This window comes from Eleginops maclovinus, chromosome 6, assembly GCF_036324505.1.
Source record: "Eleginops maclovinus isolate JMC-PN-2008 ecotype Puerto Natales chromosome 6, JC_Emac_rtc_rv5, whole genome shotgun sequence".
Lineage (NCBI taxonomy): Eukaryota > Metazoa > Chordata > Actinopteri > Perciformes > Eleginopidae > Eleginops > Eleginops maclovinus.
Window position 1 is genome coordinate 6,265,170 of NC_086354.1, and position 19,175 is coordinate 6,284,344.

Consider the following 19,175-nt stretch of genomic DNA (forward strand, 5'->3'; position numbering starts at 1 on the left):
CACACACACACACACACACACACACACACACACACACACACACACACACACACACACACACACACACACACACACACACACACCTGAGGCCTAAAAACACATGTTTCTACACTTTTAATGGTATTCAATGGTATGTATTTAGCTTCTGCACATATAAAACACACACCTGAGGCATGTTGTTTATCATTGTGCCTGCAGCCGGAGCATTGTAGGTCACCTTCTTTTCAAAAGGTTCCGAGTACACATGGATAACACTCTGCTGGTCCCATTTAATAAAAAATGTTGACTTCCATTAGCTATGCTGCCCTGAGCTTCCCCTCTCGCTCCAGCTAACACCAAAGCGTGAGATCACTCAACAACCCCCCCTCATTCCCTCCCTTCCCCCTATCCACCCCCACCCGTTCAGTGCCCCCCCTCATTTGGATTCTGTTTCTGAGAGCGAGAGGATGGCAAACATGTAGAACTGACCGTGATCATTGCGAGGAGCCGCGCAGCGCGGGGAGGACGTTTTGCGATGTGTGAATGTTGTTGTTTTGATGGAAGAAGCCTGATAAATTAATGAACTTTGAAACAGCTTGGAGGCTCTTGGTTGACTACTTGCCAGCGGATGCGCGCCGGATCCAACTGACAGGATGGAGTGAGACATTTTACGCGCGGAGGTTGCCTCAAGGATTGTCCTTTGTGGGAATCATTCCTGAGACAAACACATCGGTGAGGATGTATCAATGAAGAATGTGAGCGCGCCTGACTCTCTCCAGACGGGGTGGATGCAGCCCTCGGCGGTGTCATGCGTCTTGCCCCGCAGCCAAGCGCGCAACCCTTGCGGCTCTTAGTTCTGCTCCTCCTCAACGTCGGAGGGATCACATCGCCGGTGCTCACCCCGGCTGCCCGGACAGGTGCGTGTGCGATGACCAGTTGGTGGTTCAATGCGCGGGGCAGCACCTGACCACCTTCCCGGTCAACTTGCCTCTGGCCACGCGGCAGCTCATCATCTCCAACAACCGTATCGTGGAGCTTCCGCCGCTTGCGCTCAACTACCTCTCAGATCTGGTGTACCTGGACTGCAGCAACAACTCCCTCACGGAAATATCCGAGTCCACGTTTGGGAATCTACGGAAGCTGGCCTACCTGGATCTCTCCTTCAACACCTTGTTGCGGATCGAGGACCGGACGTTCGGGCCCTTGGCGAGCCTGGTGATGCTGAGGATGACCGACAACCCTGGGCTCTCGGAGATCCACCAGGACGCCTTTGTGGAGAACGCCGCCCTGCAGGTGCTGGATGTGAGTCGCAACAACCTTACAGTGGTGAACATCACCTCCCTCATCGCTCTGCCCGCCCTGCGCTCCGTGGGTCTCAGCGGGAACCCGTGGAGCTGCGAGTGCGAGAACGAGGACCTGTGCCTGTGGGTGCACCTGGAGGATTCCAAGTTCCAAGGTTTCATTTGTCTTTTATTCTAATGTCATGTGAGGGAACACAATCACAGCATGACCTTTGACTGTTGCTTTTACTTAGTATCAAGTTGAAAAGCCCCAGAGAGCCAATCACACATAACTGCTGCCCCAGTTATTAATTATTAGATAATACTCTGTTATGTAAACTATTGGCCTTAATGGGTGACCTCGATATTCAGCCTGGAGGCTATCCCTTCAAAGGGGAAAAAGTTATTTATCACATACATGTTCATACAGAAATGCAGAGCTTAATACATGGGAATCTTTTAAAAAATAGGGTCTGTAAGGTTTAACTTATGTCGTTCTGATTATTTTACTAATGCTGTACCATAGTCACTTATAAACCATTATGGACCAACTATTGGGTTGGCAGTTTAATCTTTTAATTGCAAAATATCCAACAAAGCTATGATAAAGATCTATTTTGACACCGGGAATTTTTAATACAGGACCTGAATGTTTCAAAATAAAGCCGGACCTACACTGAAAGCGTTTTCCTGTTACTTGATATTGTACATTTTTACAAAATACAGTTTAAATTAAATGTGCATTTGACACTTAAAAACATAGCATAAATATCACATCCCAACAACCTTTACTTTCCTAATGATTTAAAAAATATATATTATTACCCATTATTAGCCTTTTTTTTCATACTGTGCTGCAGCCCCTCTTTTCACCCTGTGTCTGAAACCAGAGCCCAGTCTGCTCTGATTGGTTAGCTGGCCAGCTTTGTTGTGATTTGTCCTTACGCTATCATGTACAATGTGTTGGAGTGCTAGCAAATACAAGAGGAGTGTTACGTAGTGATGTCATTATGTTATGAAAGTAAACAAAGAAGTCTAATGGAGGCATTTCAGGCAGTGGGGGGGGGGGGGGGGGGGGGGGGAGAAACTCCCTCGAGAGGGAACTTTTGGATTTTAGACTTTGCAGACCATTTACATTCACAAAAAAACAATATAACACACTACAGGAAAGGGAAACCCACAAACAGCATACAAGGACCTCTTTAAAGTTCCTAACAAAATGGCAGTTAAAGTCTCCCTCACCGTCCCATAGCAAACCCATAACCCCTAACTTCTGGATACCGCTCACATCCTGCTTCTTTAAAAACACGCGTCTGCAGCTTTGAGGAAACCGATAACACCATGCCATCAGCACCCTGAATTTCCACTATCGAAGCTGCTGTAGAAGCAGTGCACCGGGAAAATATGTCACATATGTAATCGCCTCGCAGTTTGGAGAAGTCGGCAAGGTTCTCAGCTTTCAGTGAGACGAGACGCAGGTGACGACGGTGGAGTGTGACTGCATTCGGACTCAAATAGCAGAGAGGGTGAAAGAAGATCGGAGGCGGGGAGCCATGTCTCCTGTGGCCTATTATCTGGAAATGACTAATCAATCTCTATTTTGTCCAGCTATTGGGATACCGTGCAGAAGGTTTGATTAATGAATCATTGGTGCACCATCAAATATTGATCCCCCACCTTTTGTTTTATTACTGTCCAGATTATAGATGATATTCTTATTCTTTGAGTTATGCTTCGGTGTGGATGTGTCACTATGCAAAAGGCCAGCTGCTATTTATATTGCATCTTACTGAGCAAGAGTCACAATTTTAACACCGTGAATATAATACATCCGCCACGCTTACTAAAAAGGCATCCCCTGCTTTTCTCTCCCCCCACACATATACACACTTTCGTTCCACATGGTCCCTGTGCAGCTTAGGCCCAAACGCATCCAGCAAGAGCTGTCCTATATTCCTCTTGCTTGGTGCCTTTTGTCTCGCTTAATTTGGAGTGGAGCCTCTTCCAGTGACAGCTGCCAGCGAGGGAGAAGGCGGACACATAGATACTCACACATTCTTCACCTCTGTGATGTACACACAGGCTGTCCATTTCCTTCTGCACAGGCAATACATCACTCTCTCTTAAAATGAAGAGAAATTGGGGAAAACCGCACAGAAATTCCCCAAGACATTCACTGAGTAATACATGGAGACCCAGATGAAGCCCACCGTTATTGCTTGAGAGGTGGAAACAAAAGGAGGACACTTTACTGTGTTTCGGCTGCGAGCTATGTCTCGGAAGATTGTTAACGCTTGTCTGGCTCTCACCTGGCTCATGCAACACACTCTCTTGTCGACTTGGTTTAGGGGAAACACAAGATAGCAAGCGAGTGAGCGAAAGTAAGAGCGAGAGAAAAAGCTTCAGGAAGGAACCAACAGATTCTCCTCTGTCTCGCCTTCCTGGCTAGATTAGCACTCTTTCAGCTGTTATATAAGGAGAGTGTCTAGAAATAGAGCAGAGCGTGGATGGGGGAAGGAAGGGAGGGGAAAGCCCTCTTCTTTGATGCCGGTCCCTTTTGGGGAGAGAGGGGGGTGAAGCCAGAAGGGTTTCCTTCCTATCAGTTATAGGCACACACTCACACGTATTGACACTCACATATTAGTAGATTGTTTAAGGACAGAGATAGAAGCTAAGTCTTGTGGAGGGGTTTTTGAACGTGTAGGCTTTACTGTATGCTAAGAGGCAGTGTGCATGTGTGTGTTTTTGTTATATCCAACAGCATATTGTGTGGACAGTGCACAGCAGCAGCAGCTTTTGAGAGGATCAGAATATGCTTTGAATTTTCTGTGGTAGATAGAGCTTAGAGAGGCTGACTGTACTCTTGTTCTTCATCAGCTGCACACTCGCTTCACATCTGTGAGTCGCAGAAGAGCTTGTCTGAGGATAAGTTTGCGGATATATGCACCGAATGAATAAAATAACAGGGTAAATACATTTCTGACGTCCCATGAAATTAACTTAGAACGCGATGTGATTGATAGCTAGGGAGTGATCCCTCTCGCCCTCTGTCAGAGCACACCTCCCACCAGAATGAGTCATTCATAACACCTTGACGCCACGTGTTGCTACTGAAAGCGCATGGAAAATATTTAGCATGCTGGCCGACAAGTGGGACATGGTTATCTAAAATGTGATGGATAACAAGTCAGCTGAAACAGGATAAACAATTGAGATCATTTAGAATCATAATTATTATTATAATAAGATAATAGTGTGTCAAAAACACCTGCAGTTCCTCCCTCGGCCACTTGAGACTGATGCAGGGAAATAAACATGTTTACAGCCTGTTAGGACATCGGTTATGGTCTTATACAGAGGTACAGTTTTGTAAAACTAACGATTAACCTATATTGAGGCCTAAAATTATGGATTTTGTTATATATATTTTAGAGCGGTGCGCTTTTGCGGGTATTTTTGTAGGCCGACTGGGAAGTTAGCATTGCGAGGGCTCTCTCGACACAAAGCAATGTGTACGTCAACGATTATGATCCTTATACATTTTATTCGACAGGATGCTCTCCACGAATTGACCACTTTGTGATTTCTAATGCGTAATTGCTATCGCCAGAATAAAGAGATCACATACTTTGTATCACCACAACTAAACTAGAGTGTCTAATTTTCGGCTTGAGGATGCAGTCACTTGTTAGCATGTTTTGAGGCACATAACATTGTAAGACATTCATGTGGGGGTATTTTACTAACATATTTTATGTCGTAGAACTAAAAGTTCAATATATCGTAAGCTTGCTCAAACAACAGACCTTATTACAGGCATGTAACCAAGAACTCGTTCAAAAAAACATTCTGACTTTGAGTCGAGGGGACCTTTAAGTGGTGAAATGCCAAATAATTTCAGCTTTTTCTAACTCATTTCTGCACCACTCTAATATGTAGTCACTTCAATTGACAGGTGCGTGCCGTCACAGATCACTAGCTTCTTGCCGTTAGCTCTGCTACAACGAAGTTCCAAAAGTTACATTTTAACTCGGTCTTTGGTCACAACAGCCTCTCCTCCTCATGCTGATCACCAGCCTGGTCGCACACTGCTGTGGGACGGCATCCCAGTTTTCAACCAGCATTGGTCCCAAGTCAGAAAACGTAGTTGTGTTGGTCAGCACGCTCAAGCTGATCCCACAAATTTTCAATGGGGTCGAGGTCAGTACTGCAGGCCATTCCATCCTCTCCACTCCTACTCTATCGGTGCAGCAATCAGCAAAGCGTTCATCGCTGAACATAATGTTCCTCCACATGTTGAAGTTCCAGTGCAAGTGGGTCTGACAGTGAAAGGCAGTCAAGGCAGGCCTCCTTGCGGCCCTACGAGACCGGTGATTGGCTGCAGTTTGGCATTGGCAGAGGAGATGTGTCACATTTTTCATGGGCGCAACCCACATACTCAGCTCTGCTGCCCCTCCCACAAATGCATGTTCCTCACAAATGTGTCACCATTTGAAAGGTCAGAGAACAGGCTCTCCAACGGTATAAGACTTATTGCCAAGAAGCATTGTTACATCAAAAAAAAATATCTACCAAACACAAATGTCCTTACTTTTTGTGTTAAGTTTATATAAGAAAATGGAAACCTCAATAAGACCTAGTTCTTTGATTGTTCTGTTTTTACAAAATAAAAGCAAAACATTTTACTTTTAACAACAGAAAATTAATTGGCTAAAAGCAATTGGTAAACAGCTAAAACTGATAACTTAATGGTAAAAAGAAGTTGGCAAATAGTCAGATAAAAAACTGCAAGTAGTAGTAGGGATGCTAACTTACCAAACTAACCAGAACTTAATACTAACAATACAGATGTATTAATTACATTACAGAAAATATTAATACTGTTTGTATTGTTACATAACAACCAGTTTAAAAACATTGAAATGGACAATATAAATGTATTATTAGTGTAAGACTTTACCTGATAAAAATAGCCTTACTATTCCGTCACCAACACCTTTTTCCTAATGCATTTTGCAGAGGACAGACAGTCAAGCAAAACTCCTCAATGCATTTCTACAAAGGTTACCGTATACAGTTTGTATACATGTACGCACAAACCACCACTCCCAGGAAAATATGAAATTAGGATGCATATTTCAAGGCTGTTGGGGTAGAAACACTGTTACAGAAAAACTGTTCCCTATACACAAATTATTTTGAAGTCTCCCAGTGGGACTTCCTTCTTGCACAAAAGCTTTGAAAAACCAGAAGCTAATTAAAAACAGTGCAACACTGTCTTGTGTTACTGTGTTTCTGTTGGTTCGCAGTTACAGAGGACCCAGCCAGGCTTCAGGATTATTATTCTCTCATCAGCTGCTACATAATAAACATAAAGTACATCCTGTGGTGTGTTTCACTGATGGGCCTTTTAAAATTGTATCTACCTTCTGTCGTTTTCTGAAAGACAAGGAACTCCACATTTTTATTAGGGTTTTTGGATTTCACGTCTTAGTCATAGTCGTACCCTGTGTGCCTGATGATGGGAACCCTTCTTATCAGTGGTTTCAGGCACACATAAAGGCACAAGTCACTCTCTAATCCTGTGGGGGAAAAGGAGTTTGAATAATTCATCCATGATTCCTTTTTCTTTTTTGTAATTCAATGCTGCATAACTCAAGACTGTTGTACACATGAAGCTCCTAAAGCAGTGTTCTTTTCCGATAATGAAGGCAGCGCTGTTATGCTAGTGCACATTGCTGCATTTTAGCTGTGCAAGCCATTGTTATGATCAGTTCAGCACACTGCCATTTACTAATGTTATTCAAAATGATGTAAAGTAATATATGAATTATTCAACAGGCTTCTCCGCTTAATGCCATATATATATATATATATATATATATATATATATAATATTTTCCTTGCTAAGTTGAGCCCTCACCACATCAAAGGATCCTTTAAAACTTTAGAAAGATGTATTATAATTGTATGCCCAGACTGTGTATATATTTTCTGTTTGTCAAATCACTTGCAAAGGAGTTGTGGCATTCCCTCATTATAAGGCATTTTTGTTGTTCCTCATTTCAGCTGGGTGTCTCAGTTCCCCTGTGTTGATTGGAGGTGAACCAGATCACCTGCTGGCTCCAAATTAAGAATTGAGAGCAGCTGGGTACATTTCCTCTCTCAGTCAATCAGGTGATTAAGAGAGGAGGAGGACTGCACACCCAGGTCATTCTGATGCTTCCTGATGCAAACCCACAAACTCTGAAATTAGACAACTCAGTCTATTTTATGTGGCACATGGGGGATTATTTAAATATAACATGCTCATTTCAGTATCTCCATCCATGGCTTTAAAATTACCTTTGCAGCTTTGCACAGCTGTCATATTTGTCTAGCAAGCCAGTCAGAGCAGACTGGGCAGTCTTAAAGAGACAGACACACATCAGAGTGTGGGTGGATACTGGTGTACTCAGACAAACAGCCTTACTTCAATAATGTGTTTTTTGAACATTAAAGCATGAAACATGTTCAAGTAAAAACACAAAAGAAAAGAACTGAACATGTGTATATTATTTCCCCTGAATAAAGGCAGTTCTGAATGCTATATGCTTGCCAAACGATAACCTAATCCATACAAGTTTTATTATGTCAATTTATTTATTTATCCAAACGAGTACTTGTACCTGCATCTTCCCCCTCAGCTGAAACGTTAAATTGGTACTGGCACGCTGATAATTGCACTTTAAAGGCCCTGAAAATATATGTACAGTATCTTCTAACACTGAGTGACGGGGTCCTATCAGAATAATACTTTTGTTCTAACATTGAAACCGTTTTCAATATCTCACATGAAAGTATTATGTACTTGTGTTTTTGTTCTTTTTTGTTTTTACTGGTATGAAGTAGGCAGGGCTGATTGGGACACGGTGATGTCAAACCTAATTGGGCTATGTTGCCATCAGTGGCACCTAGATTTTGTTGGTTGCTTACTTAGTCCGAAATTATTCAGGCTAGGACGTTGGGCTGGATAGGTTGGTTCATACGCTGTACTTTGACCCAGTAGACCTCTGTCACATGACTTTTGTACTAAAGTAACACCACTTCTTCTAACTCAAACCTGGATCTTTTTCTAAACCCTAACCAAATAGTTGTGTTGCCTATACATAGCTCACAGGGCTGTGTGCATGTAACAAGCTGAAATTGACACCTGTTGCTTGATATTCATATGAGCTTTCACGAAAAATTAGGAAAACTGTTGTTTAAAGTTAAAAGTTACATAGAAATAGTTCCTATTTTGAACCAACTCTTGAAGGGCTTAAAAATAAATTATGCACGAGTTGTCATGCTTTAATGAAGAAAAAAGCAATACTTTAGTGACAAAGATAATGTGCATCTGTGTGTGGACTTACTCTTTACTATGAATTTCCCTTGTTGACGATTAAAATATATATATATCTACAATTCGGCTCATGCAATCCAGAACAAGCTGGATGCCTCTTTTATGCCTCACTGTATTTCCAAACCAAATATGTCGATGTGCTTTTTTGAGCCATGATGAATCCCTAATCACTCCTCGTTGATGTGTGTCTGTGTGACAGATGAGGGCCAGACGGTGTGTGGCTCACCCGCTGACATGCAGGGCCGTCGTCTTGGTGAGGTGGGCATCCAGCTACGGACGTTATGTCACCAGACGCTGGGCTCCTGGGACTACCTTTTCTTTGTTGTCATCGGCTTTGTCATCTTTGCTGCTGGCACCGTGTCGGCCTGGGTGATGGGCGTCATTATGGTGCTCTATGAGCGCTACATCAAGAAAAAAGACGAGCAGCTTGACCCGGAGGAAGAGGAAGAACTCGGTGACACGGGTCGTACCTCGCGGGTCAGGAGAGACCATGGCAACGGGAATTTGAAAATGTCACAAACAGTTTAAAACACATATTCTCACTCTTCCCATTTAGGATTTCCCACAGTGCCTCGTGACTACTTCCAGGACTGGTCAAACTGAGTCTGTTTAACAGGCTCAGCTGTGAAAGAGAAAAGAGAGGATTCAACAGAGAAGCAGAATGTCATTTTTCTCATTTGGAGTGGGCTTTTCGGATGATGTAACATACTTGGCTGCCATTGTGGAGCTCTCTAGGCCCTGGTTATTACTGACCACATATGCAAATGTATGACTGTCCTATGTAGTATTTATTACTATTTGTTATTTTTTACTGGGAAAGAGCCTCTAAGCTGGTTATTTTGGAAGCAGCTAGCTGGTCCGACTGTGACAGAATGATTTAGCTTTCTGCCAAGAGTCAGAGAAGATTGGTACCACTCACCTTTCTGTCATGTATTGACTTTGGATTGTATTTAACTATATAAGTTTACCGGATAAAGGCTTTTAGTCATGAGATAATCTTAATTAATCTGAGAAAAGGACAAAGTAACCATGCTAGTTAGCTAGCAGCCTTTTCAGACGGCCGTTGAACAGCATCAGAGAAACACTGAGCTTGTTCAGAGAACTGTAATCAAACCTGATATTTGTTTATAGGTGATTTTCAGAGGTGCTTGTTAGTTGTATTTCGTTACCTTTAAACAGAGGCTAGGCTAGCTGTTTCCCCGTTTCACAACGTCATGCTAAGCTAAGCTTAGGCTATAGGATCAAATTGAAACAAAAAATGGAAGTGGTATCAATCTAGTCTCTCAAGAAAGCCAAAACATTTTTAAACAATTCGTTGTACCTACCTTGGTCTAGCAACCAATAAAAAAAGACTAGCTCTGATATTTTCAGCTACCTAAAAAAAAGAATGTCCATGTTGTACAATTTCTTTCCACCCAATGTAACATATTGGGTGGAAACACCTGACACTAATTGTTTATAGGACAGTCTGTTTCTACACCTTACTTTAAAACCGTATACCGTAAAAATATTCAAAAGACTCTCCAGTGGACGCCGATAATGGCAACAACAGAATTGTGACTTGACAACCCTTGTGAAATTTAACGTGATGTGGTCTTTCTATTCATATGTTTGAGGAGAGGCATTTGTGTTAGTGTAATGATGTACACACTGATGTGTATCATGCATGTTTGATTGAGCTTCTGCAGAACTGAGCCTGTCCGTTGTTGGTCCAGTGGGCTGCAGTTTCATACTGATAGTTTACCTCCCTGATCTACTCTGAAAAAAACCTGCAGTTGAAGCATTTGTGTTGAAGATCTGTTTGTGAAGTTGGGAGACAGCATGAGCCAACTGCTGAGGTCTGGTTTGGCAGTGGGCCCCGCTAGATGGCAAGTAAACAGGAAAGTGTGATAATTGATTTCCACTTCATTCTCTCTTTGTTGGCTGACTGGTTTGAGTGCAGTGTCCTCTCTGTTTCTGCATGCACTGTTGATGCACCAAAAAGCCTTACGAATGTGTACAAGCTAATTCAATCATTAAAGAACTGAACGGGATACACGATCTGAAGTGTTAGCATTTGAGACTTATTCTACTGTCTGTACCACTTCATATACCCTGACGCGACTGTTATTAACTGTTATAAATGAAGGGGCAGGACGAGGATTCTTTGTTTTACTGGGGGAACAAATAGCTGCTCCAATGTATATGTACTGTATCAGTTGTCTCAGAATATATTACCATTATACCTAATTTAAGAACAACACTGAACTTATAAGGTATCTGAAAAGAAGCGTATCCTTTCACAATGTTTGAACCAGCTGTTTTCCCCGCATTTGATGTTGTGCACATTTATTTATTTTTAAACATATATTTATTGGTTTTTTCATGTTAATACAACAACATCCAACAATTTAAACATCCAAAACATATGGCAGTAAAGAAAATAGTAACTAAATGATGAATACAATAAAAATAATAAAAAATAAATAATAATAATAAATAAAAAAGTATTCAAAATGTAGGTTACAGCTTGCACTCCCACAACACATGAAATCATTTTCATTATCTCACTCCCCCATTGCCTCCTCCATATCCCCCTCCCTCAACAGTTCCAGAAACATCCTCCAAATATCGTAAAATTCAGAAGCCCTCTTTCTAACAATATAGGTCAGTTTCTCAAGAGCCAAACTCGATGTTAAGTTACGTAACCAGTGGATAAAAGAGGAGCGACCAACATTCTTCCAACATAATGCAATACAGCGTTTGGCCTGCAATAAACAAAGGTCAACCATTTTTCTTTCCTTGCAAGATAAAGAACAGTCATCTGGATAAATACCTAAAATACATACCTTAGGGCATAAAGGTATAGGGGAAGTCGTGATCCGAGAGATATACTTTAACACTGAGCTCCAACATTTTTGAATCTCTTCACATTTCCATAAACAGTGATATAATGTACCCTGGTGATTGTTGCACTTATAACATAGATCAAGTATATTAGGATCAAATTTATTTAATTGTACAGGGGAGATCTATGTTCGCATTATCCAATTAAATTGTATCATTCTCAATCGAGTGTTGATGGTTTGAGTGTGTATTTTTAAACATATTTCACTCCATTCAATGAGAGTAATATCTTCTTGTAGGTCTCGTATCCATTGCTGTCTCTTACTATCAGAGTTTTCCATATGGTTTTCAACCAACATGTTATAAAACCAGGATACCAATCTTTTACCCAAACAGTTTTCTGTAACGTGTTTCTAAGATGGGGAATGGAGGTCGTTGCACTGAATTGTTTAAGTGTGCCAGAATAAAACTTCTAAGTTGTAGATACTTAAAGAAGTGTTTTTGCAGTACATCAAACTTTGCCTTTATCTCACTGAATGAATGCTTTAAAACCCATGTCGTTCTTTGCTGGGGCGAAGTGATCATTACCCCATATTGGGGAGAAACAGGACAACCATGGGGAGTCCCTTAACAGTTTTTGAACTACATGCCAAACAACAATAGTGTTTTTTACAAAAGGATTAGTAGTACTCTTCTTTAATGTTTTATAGGATGCTGAGTATAGATAGCTATTCAATGACAAACCTTTTGAAGATAGTTTTTCAATTTCTATCCAGGGCATGAAAACATCTTTAGAAAACCAAAACATTGTGGCTCTCAACTGCGCAGCCCAATAATACCATTCTAGATTTGGCAACTGTAGCCCTCCCCTATCATACGGTAAATATAATAGAGAGAGTCTGAGTCTTGGCTTCCTATTATTCCAGATGAAATTAGAAAGGAGCTTTCTGGTCCTAGGAAAGAAAGAAGGAGGCGGGGCAAGCGGGATTGACTGAAAAACATATAAAAATGTAGGTAGTATAGTCATCTTTACAATGTTTATTCTTCCCAGTAAAGAAAGCGGTAGTGTTGTCCACCTAGTGATCTCTTCCGACACCTCTGCTACCATGGGCTCATAATTGACTGAACTAAGATTACTTATCTTTGGGGTTATTCTGATGCCCAAGTATTTAAATCCCTCTGTGGCGTTCACAAATGGGTGGGATACTACAGGTTTCTTCCTTTCCTTTACATTTAAGAACATAATAGATGACTTTTCTTTGTTCACTTTGAATCCAGAGATAAAAAAGTTTGTTTCAGTCTTATTAGACCATCTTCAGCCTTGAGCAGAGAGAGCTCCTCGTGTTCTGCTTTGAGGGTCAGTAATTCCTGTTTTTTTTTTGTCGAATCATCTATGATAGCCTCATTCTCTAATTCTTTAATTTTAGAATCTAATTCATTCATTGTCTGTTTGAATTTGTTAAGTTTAGAGCTGGTGAAGCTTATCATTTGCCCTCTAATATATGCTTTAAAAGCTTCCCACCTAATGGTTGCAGTTGTTTGATTCGTATTTATTGAGAAGTAGAGATCAATGTGTTCTCCTACAAATTTTATAAAGTCAGGGTGTTGTAGCCATTTAGGGTGTAAGCGCCAATTAGTTGAGTGTCTCTTCAATTGTTCATCGTTGTAAAATAGTGAGGTTGGGGCATGATCTGACAAAACAATACTATCATATGTACAATTAGTTATACTGGGTAGCAGGGAAGAGGAAATTAAAAAATAATCTATTCGGGAGTGGGTTTTATATACTGCTGAGTAGCATGAGAATTCCCTTTTGTTGGGGTTTTGAATCCTCCACGGATCACAGAGATTCAGGTCTTTCATATATTGTTGAATTTTTTTTCTAGATCGTAAATGGGATGTATCCATCCCTGACGAGCGATCCAGCTTCGGTTCTAGAGCACAATTTAAGTCACCAGCCAATATTATCTTACCAGGGAGGGTGGCCATCAACAGAAATACATTTTCAAAAAATTATGGGTTATCATCATTGGGGCCATAAACATTAATCAAATTGATATCTTCTCTCAGGAGAGTTCCTTGAACCACCAAAAATCTACCAGCTTTATCATAAATAGTGTTGTTTACCTGGAAAGGCACTGAGTTATGAATTAACACCATAACCCCTCTCGAATGAGAAGGGAAACAGGATGCTAGCACTTTGCCTGGCCATCTCCTCCGTATTTTCACCAAGTCCTCTTTGAGTAAATGAGTCTCCTGAATAAACACTATTGAAGACTTAAGTTGTTTAAGTCTGGTAATAACCTGTTTTAATTTAGTAAATTTTACCATCCCTCTAACGTCCCAAGAAGTAAATTTAAAGTTCTTATTCGAAGTCATCCAATCTTAACAATACACTAGTTTGTGCAGCATAGCATCATCTTTTAGTTGTTGGTAAACCTGTTGGATATCTCTGTGTTGTATTGGGAGTGAGCCCGCATTCTTACAAGAATCCCCTTAGCTGTCAAACTGAACAGAACAGTTTGCAGTTGCTTTCAGGACCATATCAGTCTTTGTGGAAAAGTAATTTCTAATCCCATCGAGTATCTGAATAATGTCCATGTTGTGGGCCCCTCCAGCATCCACGTCTCCGTGACACACGTGGCTAGCTTCACCTGTTGAGTTAGCTAGGCTGTTAGCATCTGAGACCTCCTGTTCATCACTCGGAGAAAAGTGTGCTTTAGATTTGTTTTGTGCTTTCTTTGTCGGCATATTGTCGCGGGTGTACAAAAATAAGTCGGCGCAAATGATAGTTATCACTGTTCATGCAGTTAAAGGAAAATTTACAGGATTTTACAAGAATATCGCCAGGAGCTCACAAAAAGACGTGTGCTTAGGTCGGTGTCATAACCACGCCCCCATGTTGTGCACATGTTATTAAAGTTTTATTATGAAAGTGTACAGATGATTGGATGTATGAAAGTATAGGTCACAGAGGGCATCTTGACATCAGTGAGAAAAGCAGCAGTGTATCTAATAAAATAAATGACGGCTGAATTCCATTTAGCTTCTTCAAATACAGGGACACTTAAATGTGTTGTGAGACTTTGTTATTTTTATTATCATCCCCTTAGGCATTTTTTACAAATTTGAAATGTCTGTTCAAAACGCCTATTATGTTGGCATTATGCTAATTTTACTCGATAATGGTTAATCTGCACTCTGACTCCACACAATCTGTTGTCTTTCTTTAATGTGAACTGCAATACCACTGAGGAAAGCTCTTTTCACACATTCACTGGTACCCATACTGCATTTTAGTGGGATTTGTCCAGAATCAACTTCACATACAAAGGTATTGGTATTAACGATACAACAACTGTATACTACATATTATAAGCATGCTGGTTTAGGGTGGTTGAGTGTCGGTGTCAGAGGAAAAGTTAATTATGTGCTTTACTCATTATAGACCCTTTTCAAGCCATTTGATCTACCATTTCAAAAAAATAACAGGTGTAATTAATGGAATGATTGCTGTTCGAATGCCATTTCGATACTCAGGTTTCAGGGCCCTGGTCTCATGCATTGTTAAAGGTATTCATTTCACCTGTGCTCACTAAACGGGTCGCTCAGGCACAGGGGCATGCAAGTGACCTAAAAAATATGAAATTATTACAAAGAGACACAAAACTACGTTAAAAAGAAACACAATAACTACATATAACTAAAAATAACCACATCGGGACACAAAATGACAACCAATAGACACAAAACACCACAAAGAGACACAAAATAACAACAAAGAGACATAAAATGAGAACGAGACACAAAATAACAACAAAGAGACACAAAATAACAACAAAGAGACACAAAATAACAACAAAGAGACACAAAACAGCAAAGATACACAAAATGACAACAAAGAGACGTAAAATGACAACAAAGAGACATAAAATGAGAACAACAACTAACAAAATAAGTACAGAGAGACACAGAATTACTACAAAGAGACATAAACCGACCTCAGACACACCCAAAACGACATAGATATTTAAAAAAACACAAAGAGACCCAAAAAAAGGAAAAATGCACTACTTCTTCACTATAAAGCTGCCCAGGGGCACATTGTGTCATTTTCTGCACATGCTAGTGCTGTCCCTGCAATGAAAGGTCGAAATATTTGCGTATAAATGTCTATTGTGAAGTTTTTCCTGTAAAGGGTTAACTATTTTCCAATACACTGCTGATATATGTCAGGATACAGTTGGGAGTAAACCTTGTGTGTGTCTGTGTGTTTGATGGCACTCACTCCTCATTTAAGAGAGTGATCGCGACTCATGGCAGAATGCATTACATGAACCACGAACCATACTTAGTGGCAGGACATAGGCAATTGGACGCAAAAGTGTCAATCCAAGAAAGTGACACATCTACTCTACATTTTAGTTGCCGTGTGCTAAGATACCTGAACATATGGTTGTGAGTTGAACTTTGGGCATTGGGTGTAACAATTTCATGGCTTCATTCAGTGTAAACAAAACATATTGATTAATCTGCATGTCTACTGAGATATGTATAGCTAACCCTCATTTATCTACATTCAACACATGCAGATATGGGTTAGTCTCAACTGTGAGGGTGCATTACATTCTGCTAAGCTCACTGATTAGGCCATGCAATGCCATAGGCAAGGGTAAGGGTGCGGCCTGGAAATAGGATAGTGGGTTGCCCTAATACATGTCAGCACAGTGAGGAAGATGGAATACCAATTAAAAAACATGTGCATAGTTCTTGCGTACCATGAAAGCAAACACTTGGCTCTGAAGACTCTCGCAATTGATAGTTTTTGTTTCCATATGGGCACTTTTAGGCACTTGGTGCTACTGTATGCCTATATCAGCTGAATAATACAAAATGGGAGACCTGAATTTCAATATGTTGCACTTTTCTACACCCCCACACTACAAATACTGAACATATTAAGGCACAAGCATGCATGAGACAAAAGCACCAGTTCTGTTTCATTAATGGACTGCAACACAAGAAACCTCTGACTCCATTTTATTGTGTAAAAGCTTTGAAAATAAATTATCTGTACTGACTAATGCTACCAACACCAACGGGAACTGCACCTTACTACATCAAAACTTTTTTAAAAAACATTTAAAAAGTAACACATTTTGGGATTAATGCTTGTTAGCTTCAATGCCGAGACCAAGGTGAGGTGTTTGATACCACTATGATGATCAATCTCACTCTTGATAAGAAATCATATTTCCCAAATTGTAATGCGATTGTTTGAAGTTGAACTACAGTGGTTCTAATGGAGATATCGTTGTGCTTGAGAATGGATGTTTGGTCTCTTCTCTGTTTTCCATCACTTACCAGCCCGGCTGAGGCAGTGGTCAGGATGAGCTTCAGGACAGGGATGCACTCAGCTGGTTGGGTCACATTAACATCACATCTGTGACTGTGAGCCAGTTTGTGAATAAACGAGGAAATATAAACAGCTACTGGAGGCAGAAAAGGCAGGTGTGTTTCCTGCCTGTAGATGTTTGCAGCATTGTGTGCATCTGCTGGGATGAAGGCAAACTGTAAATGCCCACAGATTTAGATATGTGACATCAAGTGAGAGCGGCACTAAAGGACCATAATAGCCTTCTGACACATCTACTAACAAACACACTCGTTCACACAAACACACAAAATAGGATGAAAATCATCTGGTCACAGAGCAGTGGTATTACTTAGACCAAAGTTAGAAATATGGGACATATTATTCAGACACTTATTCAGAAAAAGGCTGCCTGGATTTCAGTTATTGCAAGAAAATGTCATCATTAATTCCTGCCACATATGGATGACAGCACCAAATTACCGTCAGCCAAATCCATCCAAAATCCTTCAAAAAGCTGGAAACTGCTGCAACTTATTAAGTTAAAAATATTTCTTTTGCTTAAAATTGTGAACATATCATGTATAATATCCTGGTTTTGCCCACACTAAAGCACAGAAAGAGGGACAGGATGTTGCCTTATTTTCAGTACAGAATTTGCATTGGTTTTCTCCAGTTTTATTTCCCTCACCATGTCCATCATTATCATACTACAATATAATCACAAATAGTTTATCAGCTGGATTTATTTTAACCTTATGAAGTGATTGTGTTCGATCACATGTTGCTGTATGTCTCATTTTTGGACTAGACCTTGACACACTCTGCTTAACTCTCCTCTGCGAAAGTGGCTATTGATTGATAGTGAAGAGTAAGCCCTTGCATCCACTTCGCAGAGAGAAGGACGCTCCTATTGCTGTTACATATCTACACACAGGCTCAGGGGCCTGCCATCTCTGTATCCTTCATCAGCAATAAAAGGTCATTTGAGAGACGATGTTATGTCCTTTTGTGCGTCACAATTCTGCCTGAAGAAGTGCTTTTTTGTTTTGTTTTTCTTCTTGCTTGACCTCTCTTCATGCTCTTTGAATGTACTTTTTTCCTCTTCTGTTCTTCTGGGTTTTAAGAAGGTTAGCAGGTGACTAATTAGCATCCAAGTCAAAGACGTATGGTCTTCATTGGGTCCTTGGTAGCTCACAGATAATGGTATAACTGCGCAAATGCAAACTTTCCCCCCCCACAAGTGAACAAACAAAGACACACACACAGCTGGAATGCATTGTACGTTAGTGTATTCTTGGTTCCCAGACTGGTTCACGATTATGGTAATCCAAAAGAGCTGTCTGCAAAAGTGAGATAACGAGATGCTTACTCACACTAAGCTCCAACTCAAAACAGCACAATGATATTTCAAACTGAGACAGGGATCTGCATATTGGTCGGGGTTATTTTTGCACAAACTATTGTGGAGCATGAAAGGGTCTTTAATTTCCTATGACTTATTTCATTCTTCATCTCCAGTTTTATCCCTCCAATGCTTTATTTAACTCGGCTAGGGATATTTTTGTCCATAAATCCTATTTTTGCACCTGTCAACATACCTATTTCTGTCTTTGCTTCTGTACTCTGAAGGGAATTGTTTGACTTTTTAGGAGAGGTGCTTATTTGTGTTGTTGCTCAAGCTATATTAAAACCACTTTCACGTCTGTATGCTAAATGTGAAGCTATTAGCTTAGCATAGAGACTTGAAACGCATGGAAACAGCTATGGCTATTTCTTTGTTTATTCCATAGAAAATGCCTTTATAAAAAGGTATATAAACAACAATTTCAACTTTTTCAAGGCGTATGTCTCTTTAACGTTTTAACACAAATTAATCCTTCTATTGTGTCCAGGTTAAATGTGTTCCATTCATAAATATAACAAAACATATTCATGATATTTTTTCCTATTTCTCTACCAAAAACAGTTGCTAACATCTGGCAGATTTCCTCCCCAATTGTGAGTTTAAGAAATGCTAGTTACCAGACTTTGTTAGCGCCCAACAGTTAGGCTAGCTGTTTCGAGTCCAAAGGCTAAGCTAAGCTATCTAGCTGCTGACTGTAACTTGAGTGGGTACCTGACAGTAACATTAATCTTCTACCATATATCTCAGCAATAAGCTAATTTCACACTACTCTTACAATTCTTTCCTGTAGTTATTTGAGTCTTTCTTCCTTCCGCTTTCTCGTGTGTCACTTGATTATTTATGGGAACCACAAACCTAATAAGGCAATGAACACCACTTTTCCCCTTTATCTTTTCTGTTCACCTCCTTCCTGATTCATTATCT

At 40.4% G+C, this 19,175-nt stretch overlaps 1 protein-coding gene across 1 annotated transcript; it reads left to right on the forward strand.

The window, feature by feature from the left end:
* Window positions 1-427: 427 nt before the first annotated feature.
* Window positions 428-11,787, forward strand: LOC134866329 (leucine-rich repeat-containing protein 52-like). Its single transcript, XM_063886439.1, is given in 3 exon segments — window positions 428-875; window positions 878-1,435; window positions 8,843-11,787. Coding segments are annotated over 3 exon segments (975 nt in total). The 5' UTR covers window positions 428-787; the 3' UTR covers window positions 9,172-11,787.
* The last annotated feature ends 7,388 nt before the right edge of the window (window positions 11,788-19,175 follow it).